Genomic DNA, 17,853 nt, shown 5'->3' with positions numbered 1-17,853 from the left:
TTTACATCATTAAATTAGACACTTTTATTGAATATTTCTAATTTTTACATTAAAAATACACCATTTTCATTCTTTTCTTCTTTTATCATCTCTTTGTGATTTATTATTTTTATATTCTTCTTCTACTTTATTTTTATTCTTTTATATATTTATATTCTTTTTATATTATTTGCTTTTTTGTTGTTTTTATATTTCTTTCTTCTATTATTTATCAATTTTATATTCATTTATTCATTCTTTTTATTTCTTTTTTATTAATTCTTGAGTATTGTATATTTCTTTAATATTTCATTTATATATTATCAAAATATATGTTTTATTGAATTTGTGTTGAATAAAATATTGAATAATTCAATATTTTCATTCTTAATTATTCATTATTTATTCTGAAATGTTGTGTATATTTATTATATTAAATGAATATGATGAATAAATATCAATATTATTGTTTATTTGATTTTAAAGAAAATAATAAATAAAATAATGAAGACAATGAAATAATAATGAAATAGAATAATCTAATATTGAACAAATCAAATAAAGAATATATTGAATATATCATTATTGTTACTTTATTATTTGTTATTTCAATTATTAAATATTCATAAATTATTATTCATGAATATTTAATTGATTGATATTTTACAATTTCATTTTCATTTTATTTAATAAATGAAATATAAATGAATGAATGAATAATAATGTAATATATGAAATAATAAAAAGAAAAGAAAGATAAATAATAAAGAAATATGATGTATTTAATATATAATATAATTTATTATCAAATATAATAATATCAAATGATGAATTATTTTTATTTCAAAATATTTTGCATCAATAAAATATGTTGCTAAATATTTTGCATCATTAATTTTTGCATCATTAAATTTTGCACTTTTTTTATTTGTTTCAATAAAATTTGCATCCTTTATTTTTTTTCATTCTTTTCTTCTTTTAATATCTCTTTTCTTTTATTACACCTTATCTTCTTTATTTTTATATTCTCTCCTTTCTACTTTTATTCTTTCTTCATCATATCAAACTTCTTACTTTCTTTTTATTCTTTTATATCATTCATTCTCTTCTTTTTCAATTATTTGCTTTTTTTCGTTGCCGGAATAATCCACAATGAAATTAAAGAAATAATAAGTTACATATTGAAATGAATGAGAAAAAATCAGGAATGGTATTAAAAAAGTATTAAAGAAATACCAAACGGAATGCAAAACATCCCCGTAGTTGAAGGTGATGACTTGTATAAATATTTAGGAATATGGCAGTCCGATGAAATTGATGATACCTTCAATTGTAAATCCATCAAAGAAAAAATGAATCAGAAGATGGAAGAAATAAACAGTGATGAAAGTAGTAATAGAAGATATATTACTAGAATAAACACGGAAATAATCAATATCTTCAGATATTCAGCATCAGTTGTAAATTGGAAAATCACTGACCTAGATAAAATTGATTTGGAGATAAGAAAATATTTAAGAAAGGCAAAATACATTGGTGAAACTCCAAAGATAGATTGTATGTCACTCTAGAAGAAATGGGTGAAGGATTAATAAATATAAGGGACGAATATGTTATTGAATTAGTTAGAACAATAATGTATTATTGTACCAGAGAAAATGAAATAGGAAATAACATATTAGATAGATGGTATAGTAAGAAATGAATATGGAATAGAATTAAAAACATTAATTCATAAAATCCCAGAAACAAAAATAGAAGAAATAATAAATGAAGGGATAGAAAAGAAAAAAGAAAAAGAAGTAGTAGAAATAAAGAAATTATTGACAAATACATCAAAAAATGGAAGTGTCATCAAATTAATGGATATTTTAGAAGATGGTTTGAGTCAAAAGGAGTAGATAAATATACTACAGTGAAAGCATTGAAGTCAATCAATATTAAAAAGAATGCATTCCTACAATTAACTAAAATGCAAGATGGAGCAATATTTTGTGTGTATAGAAAATCAAAAATAATGAAAAATGAAAGATTGAAATACTCAACACTTTGTAAAGACAAGATAGCAACAGTAGAACACATTCTACTATCTTGTATTTATCATAATAAATCACAAATGGAAAAACATGACAATATTGGCATTATAATATTGATTAATAAGAAAATATACAGGAAATAATCAATATAAAAAACTCCCATATGAAACAGTGTTCAATATAAAGACATCACAATGATATTGAACAAACAAATAATGCCTAAAAGTGATGGACAATATAATAAAAGACCAGACATATATATGTATTAGATAAAAAGAATAAAAATAATCTATTATTTGATATGACTATTGTTGAATATCACAATATTAATTGAGTGTAAATGAAGAAAAGAAATAAGTATAAAGAATTAAAGAATAGGCTAATGAAAATAGAAAAATTAAAAGATGTCAAAATAAATCCAGTAGTAATATCAATTAATGGATTAATAAATAAAGAAAGTAATAAATTAATTAAAGAAATAAAAATTGAAATTGACATCGAGAAAGAAATTAAAAACCTTGTAATACAAAACATAATAGAAGTCATGGAATACTGCTTCTATCACAACCAAACATACTCCGTAAAGCTAATAGAAGAAAAAGACGAAGGGACGGGATTAGTCTCCCCTAAGCCAGGAATAATAAAGAAACTAGTTCTAATAATACTTAATTAATTGATTGTTTCTTTATTTGTTTTTCTTCATTGTACCTTTTTATTTATTATTTCATCTCATCTCTCATTTATCTAGCATCAGCATAAAAGAAATTTAATATTGAACATCATCCATTATTTTTTACTAACACACATACATTATTTTTTAATTTTTACTTGTTTCAGTGTATCAATCATTTTTATAAAGTAAATATTATTCATACAACTGTCTCTTTTTTCTCTTTCTGTTTAGTTTCTTTATTCTTATATAATTTATTCTTATTCAAATTTATGTTTATATATTTTTGTGCAGACTTAAAAGAATAAGATTATAAATACCATCAACGAGTGCTGTATTTTATTTTTATTTTAACTAAATTATTAATGAAGAAACAATGACTCATTTAATTTTACATATAAATTGGTTTAAGTTTTATAATCTGGTTTAATGTTTTTGTTAACTCTGTATGTTACAAATTATTTTAATACCTACTACTTATCAATTTTCTGTTTAGTAATAAATATATATTTTACTAATACAATTATACAATTTATACAAGGATTAAAAACAAAGAATATAAAAAATAATCAACTATTATTAAATATCAGTGAAATATTAAAGGATGGGATAATATATGTATTATAATTAATCCATATAACAGAAAAGTTGTTTATTTATTGAATAAATAATATTATTCATAACTTATCCAAAGTTCTTCTAAATATATCAAAACAAATTTATATATTTTTAACAAGGATATTAACATAAATACATACAATGGTTTTTTATTCATATTAACAAATGATAATATATTTCAATATACTAAAAACGAAAAAGTTTAGTATTGTGATGAAATTACAATTATAGAAAATTAGTAAAATAATGAAGATATAATAATATGATATTTTCAATAAATGTTTAAGAGAAATAAAAAGATAAGTATATTGTAAAAATTAAAATGAAATAAGTTATGTTGTACTATTAGAAATTGAACAATAATACATCACAACTACAAGATAACCATATTTATTAAAAATATTCCAATCATAAACAAACAAGTTAAATTATATTTTAACAAGACCTTACCAGTCTTATTGGTTTTATTAAAATGGTTATAAATTAAATTATTATTAAACATATCTTTATCAAAGTTATAAAAATCTATAGAATTTTACAAAATAATTAAGAAATGATTAATGATATGATTTTTATTTAAACAACGTTATTCTAAAACAACTTAACTGTATAAAACATTAAAAGTAGATTTCTGCTATTTTCTGATATACAAACAAATAGTTTTGTAGAATCAAAATAAAAACAAAAATAATAAAATAAAAATCTTTAAAAAACAATAAAAAATGAGTGAAACACCCAACCAAACAAATAAGAAAAAAAGTTGGTTATGTGTATTTCCTGGATGCAAAGAATCTGTTAAAACTCATTATAATTGTTATTCACATGTATGGGATGGGCACTTGAGACATTTATCAAATTCACCTTTATTTAGTGAAGATAAAAATCAAGTATACAAAAAAATAAAAAATAAGTCTGAAATTAAGAAATTGTGTGAAGTGTATATGGTAGAAATTGATCCTAGTCTTGATATTCAACAACAATGTATTCATGCAAGAAACAAATTTTCTAATAAACAAACAAATACAACTATTAATTCTTTTAATTTTGACTCTAATAGTTTAGAACAAACATTAAATAACAATCAACAAGAAGTTCAAATTTGGCAATGTATTACTCAAAACTGTCCAGAAAACCAATTAAAAGATGTGCTACAACATGATGACTTTATTCGTATAGTTCAAATTAATGAAAATTTAAAACGCTTATATATAGCAGGAGAAGTATTAGCTGAAAATGGATTTTTACAAAGATCTGATGCTCGTGTAAAAGAACATATTGAACCTCTCAAAGGTTGTGTGGATAAAATTTTAAATTTAACAGGTAAGTCATTTAAATATATAGGAAAAGACGAAAAAAAGTTAGGTTTTATTGCACAAGAAGTTCAAGAAGTTTGTCCTGAATTAGTTCATGAAGATGAATTTGGATTATCTGTTGATGTTATTGGTATAATTCCTATTTTAGTTGAAGCATTAAAAGAAATTCATAAAGCAGCATCAGAAACAAAAAACAATAACTCTTCTAAACTTGAATCATTGTCAAAAGCAACAAATGATGCTTTAGAAATTGCAAAAAAGTTTGAAAATGAATTAAAAACAACACAACTATCACATGACAATTTATTTCAAGAATTTCCTACATATAACTTTTCAATGGGACCAGCAGTTATAACACTTTTTGCTGCATCAATACTTTCTTTAATATCTGGATATATTGTATATTCATTACCAAAATTACCAGGAATGTGGGTATATTGTTGGACAATTACTATTGTTATGTGGACAAGTTGTTGGAGACAACGAAATGAATTATCTGAAAGTATTCAAACAAAACAATTAGTATTATATTGGCATAGAGAAAATTCATTATCAACATATATTTTTATGTTCCTTGGAGTTTTAGCTTTAGGAATGAGTGTTATAATGGGAAATTCAATTATTACACTTTCAATTGTCTGTGTAGGATTATTTTTTATTTTGGGTATTGCAGGTATGTTATTAAATAAAAAATTCAAAATATCTTTCTCAATTATCTTTACAACCCTTATCCTTTTCTTTATTTGTGTTTGTATTATCATTGGAATTTTATTTATTATTCAACCTGATTATGCCTGTTCATTTAATGACTATGGTAATTCTTATCTCTTATCAGTTACTCTTAATGAAACAATACCAAAACAAGTCATTTCAGAATTACCTTGGAATTGTTGGTCAAGTTCTTTTGAATTTAGTAGTCAATTACCCCCAGGGTTTTATGGTGTTTCAAATTCTGATACATCATCTCCTTATATAGAAGGTACTCCAATTAAAAATTTCCCAACAACAACAATCAATGTTTATATTACCTGTGTTAATTTTGTTAAATTTTATTGTGCTTCTATTACTTTTCAGACTTGTTCAAATAGAACTTCTGAAATTGATTGTAAACAAAATAACTGTCAATGGAATTCTTCTCTTTTATATTGTCATTGAACAAGTTAGCTTTCACATATCTATCAATTTAATTAATTCTTTTGTGTTTTCTTTACTTCAAAGAAAATCCAATTCTGCCCCTTCTTGGAACACTTCGAATTTTGTCTTCACTTACTCTTGTTGCTTTCTTTGTTTTATCATTTATTCGTTTGATATCTTTTTCATATTTCTTTTTTTTCTTTGTAAACTCTTCTTGCTTTTGTGCTTTTTTCTCTTTATTTTCAATAATATTAATTACTTCTCTTCTCTTCTTTATCATATTTTCTACACTTATACTATTTCCATGAATTTGCTCAAAACAAATACCATAATCACATGCTGCCATTGAACTTTCTCTATCAGCTCCTTTCATTACATGAATCATTCTATTTATTATTTTTCTTGTTTTTTCAATTACTTCTCTCTCAATGTCATTCTTCTCAACATTACTTTCATGAATACTTTTTTCAAAATCTCCTTTAAGTCTTAGTACTTCAATATATTTCATCCAATTGGTAATATTAAATCCAGCAATTGAAACAACTTGTTCAATAATTTTTATGCCTTCATTAAATCTTTTAAATACTTGAAGCTCAATATCAACCCATTTCATTAATAATCCTAATATACTTTCCTCTTTAAATACATCAGAAATTCTTTGTATAGAAAATGAGATAATAACTGGTAATTCATTTTCAATTGACTTATCCCCATTTTTATATAGTTGAATCAAATATCCTATATACCAATCAGTCAAATTAAAATAATATTCAGCTTTTGAATACTCAATATTCATTCCTTCATAAAAAAGTGAGTAAATTGCTTCTTTAGGTGTTTGAGAACTAATTGTTTCTTCTTGTTCAATTCCATTTATGTCTATAGATTTCATGTTTTCAATTAATAATTGATATACCTCTTCTTCTTGTAAATTTTCATTGATTATATCTTCTTTTTCTTCACTTTCTTTTTTTTCTGACCTTTCATTAAATGACATTATCAATATCTTTTAATATGATAATTTTAAGTTTCTTTAAAAAATAAAAAAAAACTTCTATATCCTTTACTTAGACTTTAACAATACACGAATTTCATTCTAAAACCACCAATTTGAATCATAGCACGGTCAATAAGAGGACATTCTCCTTGTTCTTTAACATGTGCAACCCCATCAATATGTGTTCCATTTCTACCAATTGATAGTAATTGATAAACCCGTTGTTTAGGGTCATAATCAATTTGAGCATGGAGATGTGAAACTGTTTTTGAGTCAGTAAATGGTCTTAAATTGATAAATGTTCCATCTTCTTTAAATTCTTTTCCTTCTCTTCCAAGGAATAATGGTAATTTAGTATTTTCATTAATCTCAACAATTAATTTTTCATTAGCATCATCAACAACAATCTTTGCATTAGCTCTTTTTGTTTCTTTTGTTTCTTTACTTTTTTTGTCTTCATCTTTATATCCCCTAGGATTCTTTGAACTTATGTTATTAACTAGATAATAAATAATTTGTGTTTTAAGTCTAATAAATAGTAATTTTAACAAACCTTTTTCAAGCAAATCATTTTGGTCTAAACATGCTCTATATACTTCATTTTCCAATAGCTATTTTGATTAAGTACTTTTGTCTAAATGAATTAATGTCTACAAACAACTTCTAAATTTTGACGATTCAAGGATTTTTCCATTGAACCAATTTCTTTATCTAATTTTTTCATTTTCATCCATGTTGCATATTGTAAATAAATAGGTCCCATACAATCAACAATAGTAGCAAATGTTTCTTCAGAACTAGTCATTCTGTTTGATATTTAGTTCATTTCATCTTCTTTTTTAAAACAAAAATTTATAAAACAATATTTTTTATTGTGTTTTTAACCTAAAACATTATTTTTTATTCTTTTCCGTTATTGAAAACCCTTTTTCTTATTATCACTTCATCAAAATGTTAAAACCGATTGTTTAAATTCTCATTAGAATACACCACACAAGCTATCACTTATTTCTTAATTCTGAACTTGCATTGTTGGGTGAGTTTCAACTTTCCACCAGTTGGTTGTCCAAGTGGTTGTCCGCATTTTTGACAGACAATTTGTCTGTGAGCATGAGAGAAAGTAGTAGTAGTAGCTCCACATTTTGGACATTTAATTTCAAGGAAGTAACTGTTTGGGGTTGGGACTAATCTCTTCATCTTGTGAGCTTTAGCCTCAGAAGCAGCAGTTGGGTTCAACAAGTCAACTTCGATTAATGGCTATTAATTGTAAGTACTCTTATTATTGTCTTTAAACTGAATAACAATTAAGTAATAGTCTACTTTAATTACTTACTTTTTAAAAAAGATGTAAACAAACCATGTGGCAAGCTGAATAACATTTGTAAGTTCTTCAAGGGTTTTTAATTTTTTCTTTGAACTTAATTTTTTTAGTTTTTAATGACACACAATATCAAGTTAATACTTGTATTTTTTTCTCTTCTTGCAGTCTCTTTTGCTGCTATTGTTGGAATGGATGTAGGTACACAATTTACAAAAACTGCTTTTATTGGACCAAAGAAAGTAGATATTGTAGAAAATGAAGAGTCTAAAAGAAAAGATCCTACATTAGTTGGTCTTGACTTAAGTGGTAGAAGAGTTTTTGGTACAAAAGCTCAAAAATTAGCATTTAGTTCACCAAAAAGAATTTTTATGTATTCAAATAAATTAATTGGAAAATCATTCAATGATCCTTTTCTAGAAGTTTGTTTTTATTTACTCATTTGATTAGTTGTCATATCTCAATCATATTAAAAAAACTATGTGTTCTGACTTTTATAATCAAAACAAATGTTCTGATTTATTTTTCTGAATAAGATATTAACATTTCATCTTTTTTTTAATGATAGAATTATTTTTAATCAAAAAGGAGTAAATTTTAAACTAACTGTATAGTATCTTCAATCTTTCATTCCATCAGAAATAGTTCCACAAAATAATACTCGAATGTCTAGTCCTCCAGTATATCAAGTAGGTAATATTACATTGTCAGCAGAAGAAGTTACTGCTATGATGATTCAAAGACAATTGAAACATGTTAAAACACAATACCAAACAACTGTAACTGATGGAGTCTTAACTGTATCACCATCAAGTACACCAATTGAGAGATATGCATTAGTTCATGCAGCTAAATTAGCAAAACTTCAACCAATTGCATTAGTTAATTCACCAATGGCATTTGCTAGTTCATTAGCTGTTAATAGGGATTTATTTGAAGTACCAACAAATGTATTATTTATTGATATTGGAGCTACATCAGTAGATATTGGAGTATTTAATTTTAGTTCAGAGTCAAACACAACAGGAGCAATCAAAGCATTAGGATATTACACATCACCATATTTTGGAGGACATAATTTTGATAAAGTAATTGCTGATATTGTTTTCAAAAGAGTTCAAAACCAAGTAAATGTCTCTGATGAAAAAGGAGGATTATATAGACAAATTTTACAACAATCAGAAAAAGCAAAAATAGTTTTAAGTGTAAATAAAGAAACTAGTGTTAAAGTTATTTTACCAGGAGGAATTGATTGGTCAACACCAATTACTTTAAAAGAATTTGAAGAAGCAAGTGAAGAAGTAAGAAAGAGATTAGATAATATTCTTGAAGAAGCAATAGAATTTATTGGAATCAAAAAAGAAGATATAAATATGGTACAATTACTTGGAGGAGGAATGAGAGTTCCAATGGTATTAAAAACTATTACAGAATATTTTGGAGAAGAAAAAATTAATAGAAATGTAGATGCACAAGAAGGTGGAGCATTTGGAGCAGCATATTATGCATTAATGCAAGGACTTGGAAGAATGAAAAAGCAATATAAAATTAAAGATTTTGTACCAATTGATTGGTATATTAATTCACCATATCTTGATAAAGAATTTAAATTATTTAGTCATAAATGGAAAGTAGATTCAATGAGAACAGTTTCATTTAATAAAGTTAATAATACTAAAGAATTTAATTTTACAATTTCATATTCAATGATGGGAAGTAAAGATAAAGTTGCATATATGGTAGGTATTGGAAATCAATTTAATTTAAATCAAACATTAAATGAAAGGGGAATTGATATTAGTTTAACATTTAAATTAAATTCATATGGATTAGTTGATATTTCTAAAAGTGAAATGAAATACACTGCATGGACTAATTGTACTGAAAAGAAATATAAAGTTATTAATGTTACAGAAGAAGTAAATGAAACAGAAAATAATTCAACAGAAAATATACCAAAAACAGAAAAGGAAAGTATTAAAGAAGAAATTGAAATTGAAGAAGAAATTATTGAAAATGGTAAAGAACAAATAAATGAAGAAAACATTGAAATTAAAGAAGAAGAAATTAATAATAATGAAACAGAAAATCATAATGAAACAAAGAAAACAAAAATAACACCAAAAGTTGAATGGGAAGAACATATTTTTGAATGTGCTAAGAATGAAACAAGTAGATTTAATTTCTTTATATTATATCATCCATTAATTAGTTTTATGAGTAGAAATTATCAACGATCAAAAGAAATATTAAAATGGTTTGATGATATTGATGAATCATTTAAACAAATTGGTGAAATGATTAATAACTTTGAATCAACTTTATATGCATTAAAAAAAGAAGTTATTGAAAATGAAAGTCTTGAAAAAGAAAAGAAAGAAGAATTTTTAAAGAAAATAAATGAACAACAAGAATTTTTAGAATTTAATACTATTGATGATATTGAATTAGATGAATTCACTAAAAGAGCAGAAGTTATTAAATCTATTACTGAATTCCTTCATCCTGAACTATATGAAAAAGTTAAAGATAAACAACTTAATGAAACTGTAATAAACATGACTGAAGAAAATCTTGTCACTAATTCAGAAAATGGTACTGAACCAAAGACAGAACTTTAAATAATTCATAAAAAACTCTTGGTATTTCTTTTTTTTATGAACTAATTGTTTATTAAAGTTAAATTATAAAAAAACAAAATCTAAATAACAATTTTAAAAAGAAATATTAATAAAAAGAAAAACATCTTAAAAACAAACTTAAAAACAAAGAAGAAATGAGTGAAAAGCCTAACAGATTTAGCTTTAAAGGAAAGAGATTAAGCTTCCGTGAAAAGAAAAAAGAAGGCATAGAAAATGAGAAGAGGGCACAAACTGTGATAATGAAAATTGATGAAACAAAAGAAGAAAACCACGTAGGAATGAAAGAAATGAGTAAGTCACACAAAAAGAAAGAAAAAGAAGTTAATGACCAACTCCCCTCTAAAGCCAAAGAAAGGGTATCAAGAAGTAGTATATATAGAAAAAGCCTTGACTTAGAAAGAAAAAAAGAAGATGTTATTCGTATACAACAGCCTCAACCATCTCGTGACTGTTCACCACTTATGAGGCAAAATTCTACACCAGTAACTCCTATGAAAGCTTCATCAAATTTAGTAGTTAATGTTCCTAAAAGGAAGGAACAATTATATAAGAATAGAAGAATGTCTTGGAGGTCAAAGAATTTAAGTGAAGAAAAACGAGATATTTCATTAGTTGCAATGGATGAATATTCGCCAAATGTTTTATCAGATAAAGAATTAAAGGATATATTAAAAAATGAAGAGAAAAGGCAAAAATTAATAAGTTCAAGTGATTCAAAGAAAAAGTGTGAAATTGTATTAGACATTCAATGTTTAAGTTATCATGTAGTAACTACTCTCAAAGTTTGTATTATTAATATCATCATTTTTATATAAAAATAAAAAAAAGCTATTAATAAATAGGAACATTTACAAAATACAATTTCTCAAATTACTGAAAAGTATCTTAAAACAAATACAAAGGAAATTGTTAATATTTCTGATTTAATATTCAAAAGCCAAACAGGAAAGCCTCTGTCAAAAAACCTAACACTAAGAGGAGTATTAACATTAAATAGTACATGTATATTTGTTTGTTACAATAATAGACCATTTTCATTACCTCATATTTATCCAACTGATATCAGTATTACTAATCCTCGAGATGCCATTCCTCAAGTTGTGTTTAATCTATGTTGGTGGATTTATACCTATGGTTATTTAGTTGAAGGAATTTTTAGAGTTTCTGGAAATAGTGATTTCACAAAGAAAAAAGCAGAAAAGTGTGTTATGTGTGATACTTCCTTTTTATTTCAAATGCACAGAAGAGCAAGTGATGTTCATAATGTTGTAGGGACATTAAAGACATATTTAAGAGAATATACAGATGGATTAATAGATTATTCTGAGGTAAAAGATGTTTCAGCTCATTCATCAAAGTCAGTGGAATTTGCGACTGAGGTCTTACATAAAACACCTAGAGAACATGTCTTATGCATTTGTATATTATATGGATTAATCAATAGACTAATCAAATATAATTCTATTCATATGATGACATTAAAGAATTTTGCAATGATTTTAGGACCATTGGTTATACACCCATTACCAGGAACAAATGCAGTGAACACAACTTGCAATCAAATTGACTTTAGTAGTATAATTATTAATAATTACGATTGTTTAATGAAGCAATTGGGGGTGTCTAATCCATTTGAAGAGTTGCCTGATAGAGATGATATTCAAAAATTTGATAAAAGTGCTGTTGATAAATCTCTTAAAACCATTCGTTCTATGTCAATGGAAACACCTGCGGAATGTGAAAAATTAAGAAAATTGATGGAAAGTCCTGATGTTGTTCAATACATTCAAACTTTAGATCCATCTTTGCTGATTGATGTAATATCAATCATCATCGATTGTTTGGATTTTTAATTGTAGTGTAATTGTTGTCAATAATAATTCTTTAAAAAAACTGTTTTACACTTTTATTTTCAATGAACAATACAAGTAGTTGATTCTTTTATAAAAAGCAAATTGTTTAAGTATAGTGTATGTCAAAAAATAAAAAATAGATTATTAAGTATTAATAGAATTGTCATTTATTCATTACTTAATAGATGTTATTCATATCATATATACATCATTAAATTGAGTAATTCATTTCTTTGATTAATTATTTAATTATTCTTCTTGTTTTGTGAATAATTCTTTTTATTTTATTTCTTTCTTCTATTTATTTATTTCATCTGTTTATTTATTTTTTTTTATTTTATTTTTAAAGAATATCTTTCTTTATTTCTTATTTTATGTTGAATGAATACTTAATTAATTGCTTATTATTATATCTAATTTCTTTTAGTATTAACTTCTTTTATTTCATTTTCTTTTCTTATTATTCTTTCATATTATCTTATTTCATTCTTTGTATTATTAATTAATACATTTTTTATTCAATTACATCATCATAACCAAATATCAATTGATAAAATTATTATTTGATTTTGTATTATTGTTTGTATATGTTTCTGATTTTCATTCTTCATTTAATTACGTTTGAATAAAAAATAAACACTTCAAGAATGTTTATTAAAAAATATATTCTACTTAATTATTTCACGTTTTATTTAACCTCAACAACACTAATTATCACAATCACCTTTTATTTCTCGTCTAGAAAATTCATTCTCCTTATAGAATGGTTTACAACACAAATCGGAGTCATCAACATCATATTGAACTTGGAATGGAGATTCTTCTAATGGACGATTAAATTCTTCTTGGTTTTCAACGTTGTATTGAACAAACTTATGTTCTTTCAATTCAAATAAAGCTTTTTTCAAGTAAAAGTGATGAATTAGCATATTCCAAACTTTAGATGTGACTAATGTTGGGATGTTACCAATAATAATTAATCCACGTTTAGCTCTTGTTAATGCAACATTTAGTCTTTTATAATCATTCACAAATCCAACACCAAGAGTTTGGTTTGACCTAACACAAGAAAAAATAATATATTCTTTTTCATTTCCTTGAAATCCATCAATATTAGCAACTTTAATCTTTGTAGAAACATATTGAGAAATAAGTTCTTGTTGAGCTTGATATGGTGAAATAATTCCTATTTCATTTTCTTCAATATCGTTATTCAACAATTTCTCAACAACCTCTTGTATTATTTGAACTTCTCCTGCATTATTATAACTTGTTCCACTACTTCCATAATGCTCTGTTCCATCACAGTTAATAAACATTATAGGATTTGTGTAGTCTGGGAAGAAGTTAATAATCCTATTATCAAATCTATCATCAATACTCACTCCATTCTCTAATTTAGAAGAATAAAACATTTTATTTGAGAATTCTGAAATTGCTGGATGCATTCTGTATTGTGTTTTTAACATTGTTCTTTTGATTTGTGTATTTGCCATAAATCGTTCAAACATTGATTTTTGGAATCCTGCTTCTCTAGCTTCAGTTGAAAGACATGTTGGTTGTAATTGTTGAATATCTCCAATTAACACAGTTTTTCTAACATTAATAATTCCAGCCAATGTCTCTGGTTCAAGAGACTGAGCAGCTTCATCAACAATAGATGCAAAAAATTTTTGTTTTAGTAATGTTGAACGAGTACAAATAGTGAGTGTAGAACAAACACATTCTGTTCCAGATAATATGTCATCAAAATATGTTGAGGTGAATTTATTAATATATTCATTTTCTTCTAATGTTATTCTTTGAGAAACTCTATCAAAAATTTTTTGTATCTTTGGATTAGTTTGTTTGACAAATTTTTCAAATGTTTCATATGCCATCTGATATATTGGTGTTGATAGATATGTTTCATAACATTGTTGAACTTCTCTATTTTCATCTTCTGTTGGATATTGTCCATACTTTTTCTTTAGTAATTCTCTTATATTGACTATTTTTGATTCTTCTAATTCATCATCAGATTCATCATTTGAAACATCATCAAATTCAACACCAAATTCAACATTATCACCTAAACCATTACCTGTTTTTTTATTTTTTATTTGTTTCTTTATTCTTTGTACTAAAACTGAGTTAATAATAATTTGACCAGATTGTGTTATTGCCACTTCATTAATTCCTTTTTTCTCTGTAAATTCTATTGCTTTTTTTAATAATGAATTTTCTCTTATTTTATCACTACAATTTTCAAACTGTTCATCTGCAACCACTCTAACTGTTGGAACACCTTTTTCAATAAGTTTTGAGCAAATCACATCAACAGCATTATTGCTTGATGCACAAACTAATAATTTTTTTTCACCTCGATTTATATTATAAAATCTATATTTGTTATAAATCAAGTATTGTGCAATTGATACAGCAACTGTAGTTTTACCAGTTCCAGGTGGTCCTATTACAAGTGAAATATCTTCGTTTAACGCATTATAAATTGCTTTCCTTTGATAATCGTTCAAATTAGATAAATTAGGAATATTGTATTTCTCTGCTGACATTTCTTCATAAGTTATTATTTCTTTTGTTTTTGTTGATTGTTTTTTGTGACAACACAATATTTTTGAATAATATTCATCAATTTCTCGTGATTGTAATACATCTAATGTTCTAGTGAATGGATTTCCTTTATCATTAGTAAGAAAATATATCCTAAATAACGATGTGTTTTTCACTATTTCTTCATTGTATTTCCATTTTTCCTCATTTGTTGGATACTTCATGGTAGTTGTACCTGTCTTATAATCTGTAGATTCTATTCCAAAAAGAAAATCTTGTAATCTAACAACAACTGTTTTACCTCTACTTGATGTAATATTTCCTCCAAACACACATTTTGATGACTTGAAAATTAGAGATGGAAATAACTTAGTTTCTGTTGAATTTGTATCATTAACCATTCCTTTTAATCCACCACAACTAATAATCACTTCATCTTCTAACTGAAGACCTCCAATAGCTTTAGGAAGGTTAATTTCAACAGTTGTAAATCCAGGTTGCTTGTTAATAAATTTAATACGTTGTTTTTCTTGTCTTAATTCAACTTCAACTACACTACGTTCTTCTTTCTTTTCAATTCTAGAGAGATATAAGTAAGTCTGAACATAATCATCAAGTGTTGGATATTCATTTTTAACTCTTTTTTCTGTTTTTTCTTTTGGGAATTGAGCCTCGATCTTGTCAACTAAGTCTTGTTTAACACAAGAAACAGATTGACCAACATCATAGTTATCTATTATAACAGCACCTTCATTAACAATATTCTTACTATATGATTGTTTGTTTATTTTACTCTGACTTTTTAAACAATGAGAACATAAGAAATCTTTTGAATTGTATTTATAATGAAGATTGTATATATTTGTTTCTTCACATTTAGAACATTTTAGTATTACTCCGTTAAAAGAGACACTAAAATGAGAATTGACTCTCATATGATGAAGGAGTTGGCACACTCCTGCATTCATAATTTTGCCATTACAAAAATGTTTTCCACATTGACACTGAACAATTCCAGTAGTTTCTCCACAATATTCACATTGTTTTTCTTCCATTGATATGTTTTAATGTATTAAGATTGTGTTTATATATCAGATAATTTTTTGCATCATTCTATTAAAATAACTGTATTATTTACATCATACCTATTTTTATTTAAGAAAAGTATTTTATTAATATTTGGAATATTGTATATAGTTTCTATTATCCTGTCACAATTAATAAGAATAATATTGGTATAATTTTTAAATTCAGAGTTACTATTTAAGAATAGAAATGAAAAATTTTGAATTTCTTATGTTATTTTTTACATTATTATTTAGTTTATTAAATATCGCAAATAATGTCTCACCAAAATCTATTTGTTAACTTTGTGAAACAAAGAAACAATAACTTATTCTTTTTTAAGAACAACAGAGTAAAAAGTATTTCTTATAATTATTTTTATAATTAATTTCAAATTAAAAAATTTTATATTAATAAGAGAATTAAATCACAACATTTCCAAATAAAAACAATTATTTATAAAATGTTTATTAGACTTAATAATTTGATTTTATAATTATTTCAAATTTACTCCATTTATCAAGTACATTCAAATTCTAAGACACATTTATTTTTAATATATTCATAATATATTATTCATATCTTAACACTTTCTCTTATACTATAATATTTTAAATTAGTAATGGTTGTTTGTTTCATATTTGTATTATGTTTTTATTGTTTAATTTGATTGTATTTCAATACATTTATTATGCAATTTATTTGAAGAAGGAATTTTTGCTGTAGGTGGAAGAGAAGGGAAAGTGTTTATTGTCAGTGGAGAAAAAGACAACTTCAAAACACATTTAATTGAAGTTTGTAAAGAAAAGATTACTGGATTATGTTATGTTAAAGAAAATATAATTGTTGGAACACCATCTGGTCAAATGTATAGCATTAACACAAAAACATATGAAAGAGATTATGGTCAATTTGTCAGTAAACCAATTACTGCAATGAAAGGAATTAATGATAAAATAATTCTTGGATTTGAAGATGGGTCTATTGATATAATCTCACTTAACACAAAGACAATTCATTTTAATAAAAGCGCCAATGGAAAAATAAGGAATTGTTGTCCATCTAAAGTTATATCAATTAGTGGTATTGAGAGAGACAAAGATATGAAAGTAGTAGCATCAGATGATATTGGAACAATTATTGTTGTTTCTATTTAATTTAGTTTCTTTTTAAGAATCATATTTAACATAAATAAGAAATACAATTTAACTAATGAATTATAAAAAGAATAAAAAGAAAATAATAAATGCAAACACCACAATACCAAATTGTGAGTATTGATAGAGATTATTCAAAAGGACTTACACCACGATTCTTTACAAGATTACCACCCCAATTGATAGGAATAATTGAAAAGAATGAATTTGAAACAATAATAACACAAGTAAATCAATATTTTATTGAAGCAGAAAATATTACATGGAAAACAATTATTGAAGAAAGTTGTTCATGTCTAAGTTGTGGATTAACAAATTGTTGTTTTAAAAACCAATATCATAGAAAAATGATTGAATTACAAGAATATTTAATACAATTAAATCGAAAATTCCCATCATTACAATTTATTCATCCAATTAACAATGGGTTTTTATGTTTTGAAATTAGTATCTTTTCTTCACAAGAATAAAATTAATTTAAAATAATAATCAATCAATTAACTCATTTATTCTTCTTCATC

The 17,853-nt window shown here is 24.8% G+C and overlaps 9 protein-coding genes across 9 annotated transcripts, besides 1 other annotated feature; 5 read left to right on the top strand and 4 right to left on the bottom strand.

Moving 5' to 3' along the window:
* The first annotated feature begins 1,118 nt into the window (after positions 1-1,118).
* Positions 1,119-2,697: a repeat region.
* Positions 2,698-4,025: 1,328 nt separating this feature from the next.
* EHI_149030 (uncharacterized protein) lies at positions 4,026-5,771 on the top strand (the record flags this gene model as incomplete). Its single annotated transcript, XM_647141.1, has 1 exon — positions 4,026-5,771. The coding sequence occupies one exon, from the start codon at positions 4,026-4,028 to the stop codon at positions 5,769-5,771; it is 1,746 nt and encodes a 581-aa protein (XP_652233.1).
* A 52-nt stretch (positions 5,772-5,823) lies between these two features.
* EHI_149020 (uncharacterized protein) lies at positions 5,824-6,744 on the bottom strand (the record flags this gene model as incomplete). The annotated part of the gene is made up of 1 exon (XM_647142.1): positions 5,824-6,744. One exon carries the CDS (start codon positions 6,742-6,744, stop codon positions 5,824-5,826), a length of 921 nt encoding a protein of 306 aa, XP_652234.1.
* Positions 6,745-6,821: 77 nt separating this feature from the next.
* EHI_149010 (uncharacterized protein) lies at positions 6,822-7,549 on the bottom strand (the record flags this gene model as incomplete). Its single annotated transcript, XM_647143.1, has 2 exons — positions 6,822-7,355; positions 7,403-7,549. 2 exons carry the CDS (start codon positions 7,547-7,549, stop codon positions 6,822-6,824), a joined length of 681 nt encoding a protein of 226 aa, XP_652235.1.
* Positions 7,550-7,729: 180 nt separating this feature from the next.
* On the bottom strand, positions 7,730-8,104 carry EHI_149000 (40S ribosomal protein S27; the record flags this gene model as incomplete). The annotated part of the gene is made up of 2 exons (XM_647123.2): positions 7,730-8,001; positions 8,102-8,104. 2 exons carry the CDS (start codon positions 8,102-8,104, stop codon positions 7,750-7,752), a joined length of 255 nt encoding a protein of 84 aa, XP_652215.1. The 3' UTR covers positions 7,730-7,749.
* A 77-nt stretch (positions 8,105-8,181) lies between these two features.
* EHI_148990 (heat shock protein 70, putative) lies at positions 8,182-10,683 on the top strand (the record flags this gene model as incomplete). The annotated part of the gene is made up of 2 exons (XM_647124.2): positions 8,182-8,484; positions 8,677-10,683. 2 exons carry the CDS (start codon positions 8,182-8,184, stop codon positions 10,681-10,683), a joined length of 2,310 nt encoding a protein of 769 aa, XP_652216.2.
* A 155-nt stretch (positions 10,684-10,838) lies between these two features.
* Positions 10,839-12,557, top strand: EHI_148980 (RhoGAP domain containing protein; the record flags this gene model as incomplete). The annotated part of the gene is made up of 2 exons (XM_652476.1): positions 10,839-11,486; positions 11,547-12,557. 2 exons carry the CDS (start codon positions 10,839-10,841, stop codon positions 12,555-12,557), a joined length of 1,659 nt encoding a protein of 552 aa, XP_657568.1.
* Positions 12,558-13,264: 707 nt separating this feature from the next.
* Positions 13,265-16,165, bottom strand: EHI_148970 (regulator of nonsense transcripts, putative; the record flags this gene model as incomplete). The annotated part of the gene is made up of 1 exon (XM_652477.2): positions 13,265-16,165. The coding sequence occupies one exon, from the start codon at positions 16,163-16,165 to the stop codon at positions 13,265-13,267; it is 2,901 nt and encodes a 966-aa protein (XP_657569.2).
* An 876-nt stretch (positions 16,166-17,041) lies between these two features.
* EHI_148960 (uncharacterized protein) lies at positions 17,042-17,332 on the top strand (the record flags this gene model as incomplete). Its single annotated transcript, XM_001913347.1, has 1 exon — positions 17,042-17,332. The coding sequence occupies one exon, from the start codon at positions 17,042-17,044 to the stop codon at positions 17,330-17,332; it is 291 nt and encodes a 96-aa protein (XP_001913382.1).
* Positions 17,333-17,421: 89 nt separating this feature from the next.
* EHI_148950 (uncharacterized protein) lies at positions 17,422-17,802 on the top strand (the record flags this gene model as incomplete). Its single annotated transcript, XM_652506.1, has 1 exon — positions 17,422-17,802. One exon carries the CDS (start codon positions 17,422-17,424, stop codon positions 17,800-17,802), a length of 381 nt encoding a protein of 126 aa, XP_657598.1.
* Between the last annotated feature and the right edge of the window lie 51 nt (positions 17,803-17,853).

The sequence above is a fragment of the Entamoeba histolytica genome, genomic scaffold, assembly GCF_000208925.1.
Source record: "Entamoeba histolytica HM-1:IMSS scf_1104750518539 genomic scaffold, whole genome shotgun sequence".
Lineage (NCBI taxonomy): Eukaryota > Evosea > Mastigamoebida > Endamoebidae > Entamoeba > Entamoeba histolytica.
Note: the sequence above shows the minus strand (reverse complement) of the source record. Positions and strands in the feature narration are given on the sequence as shown.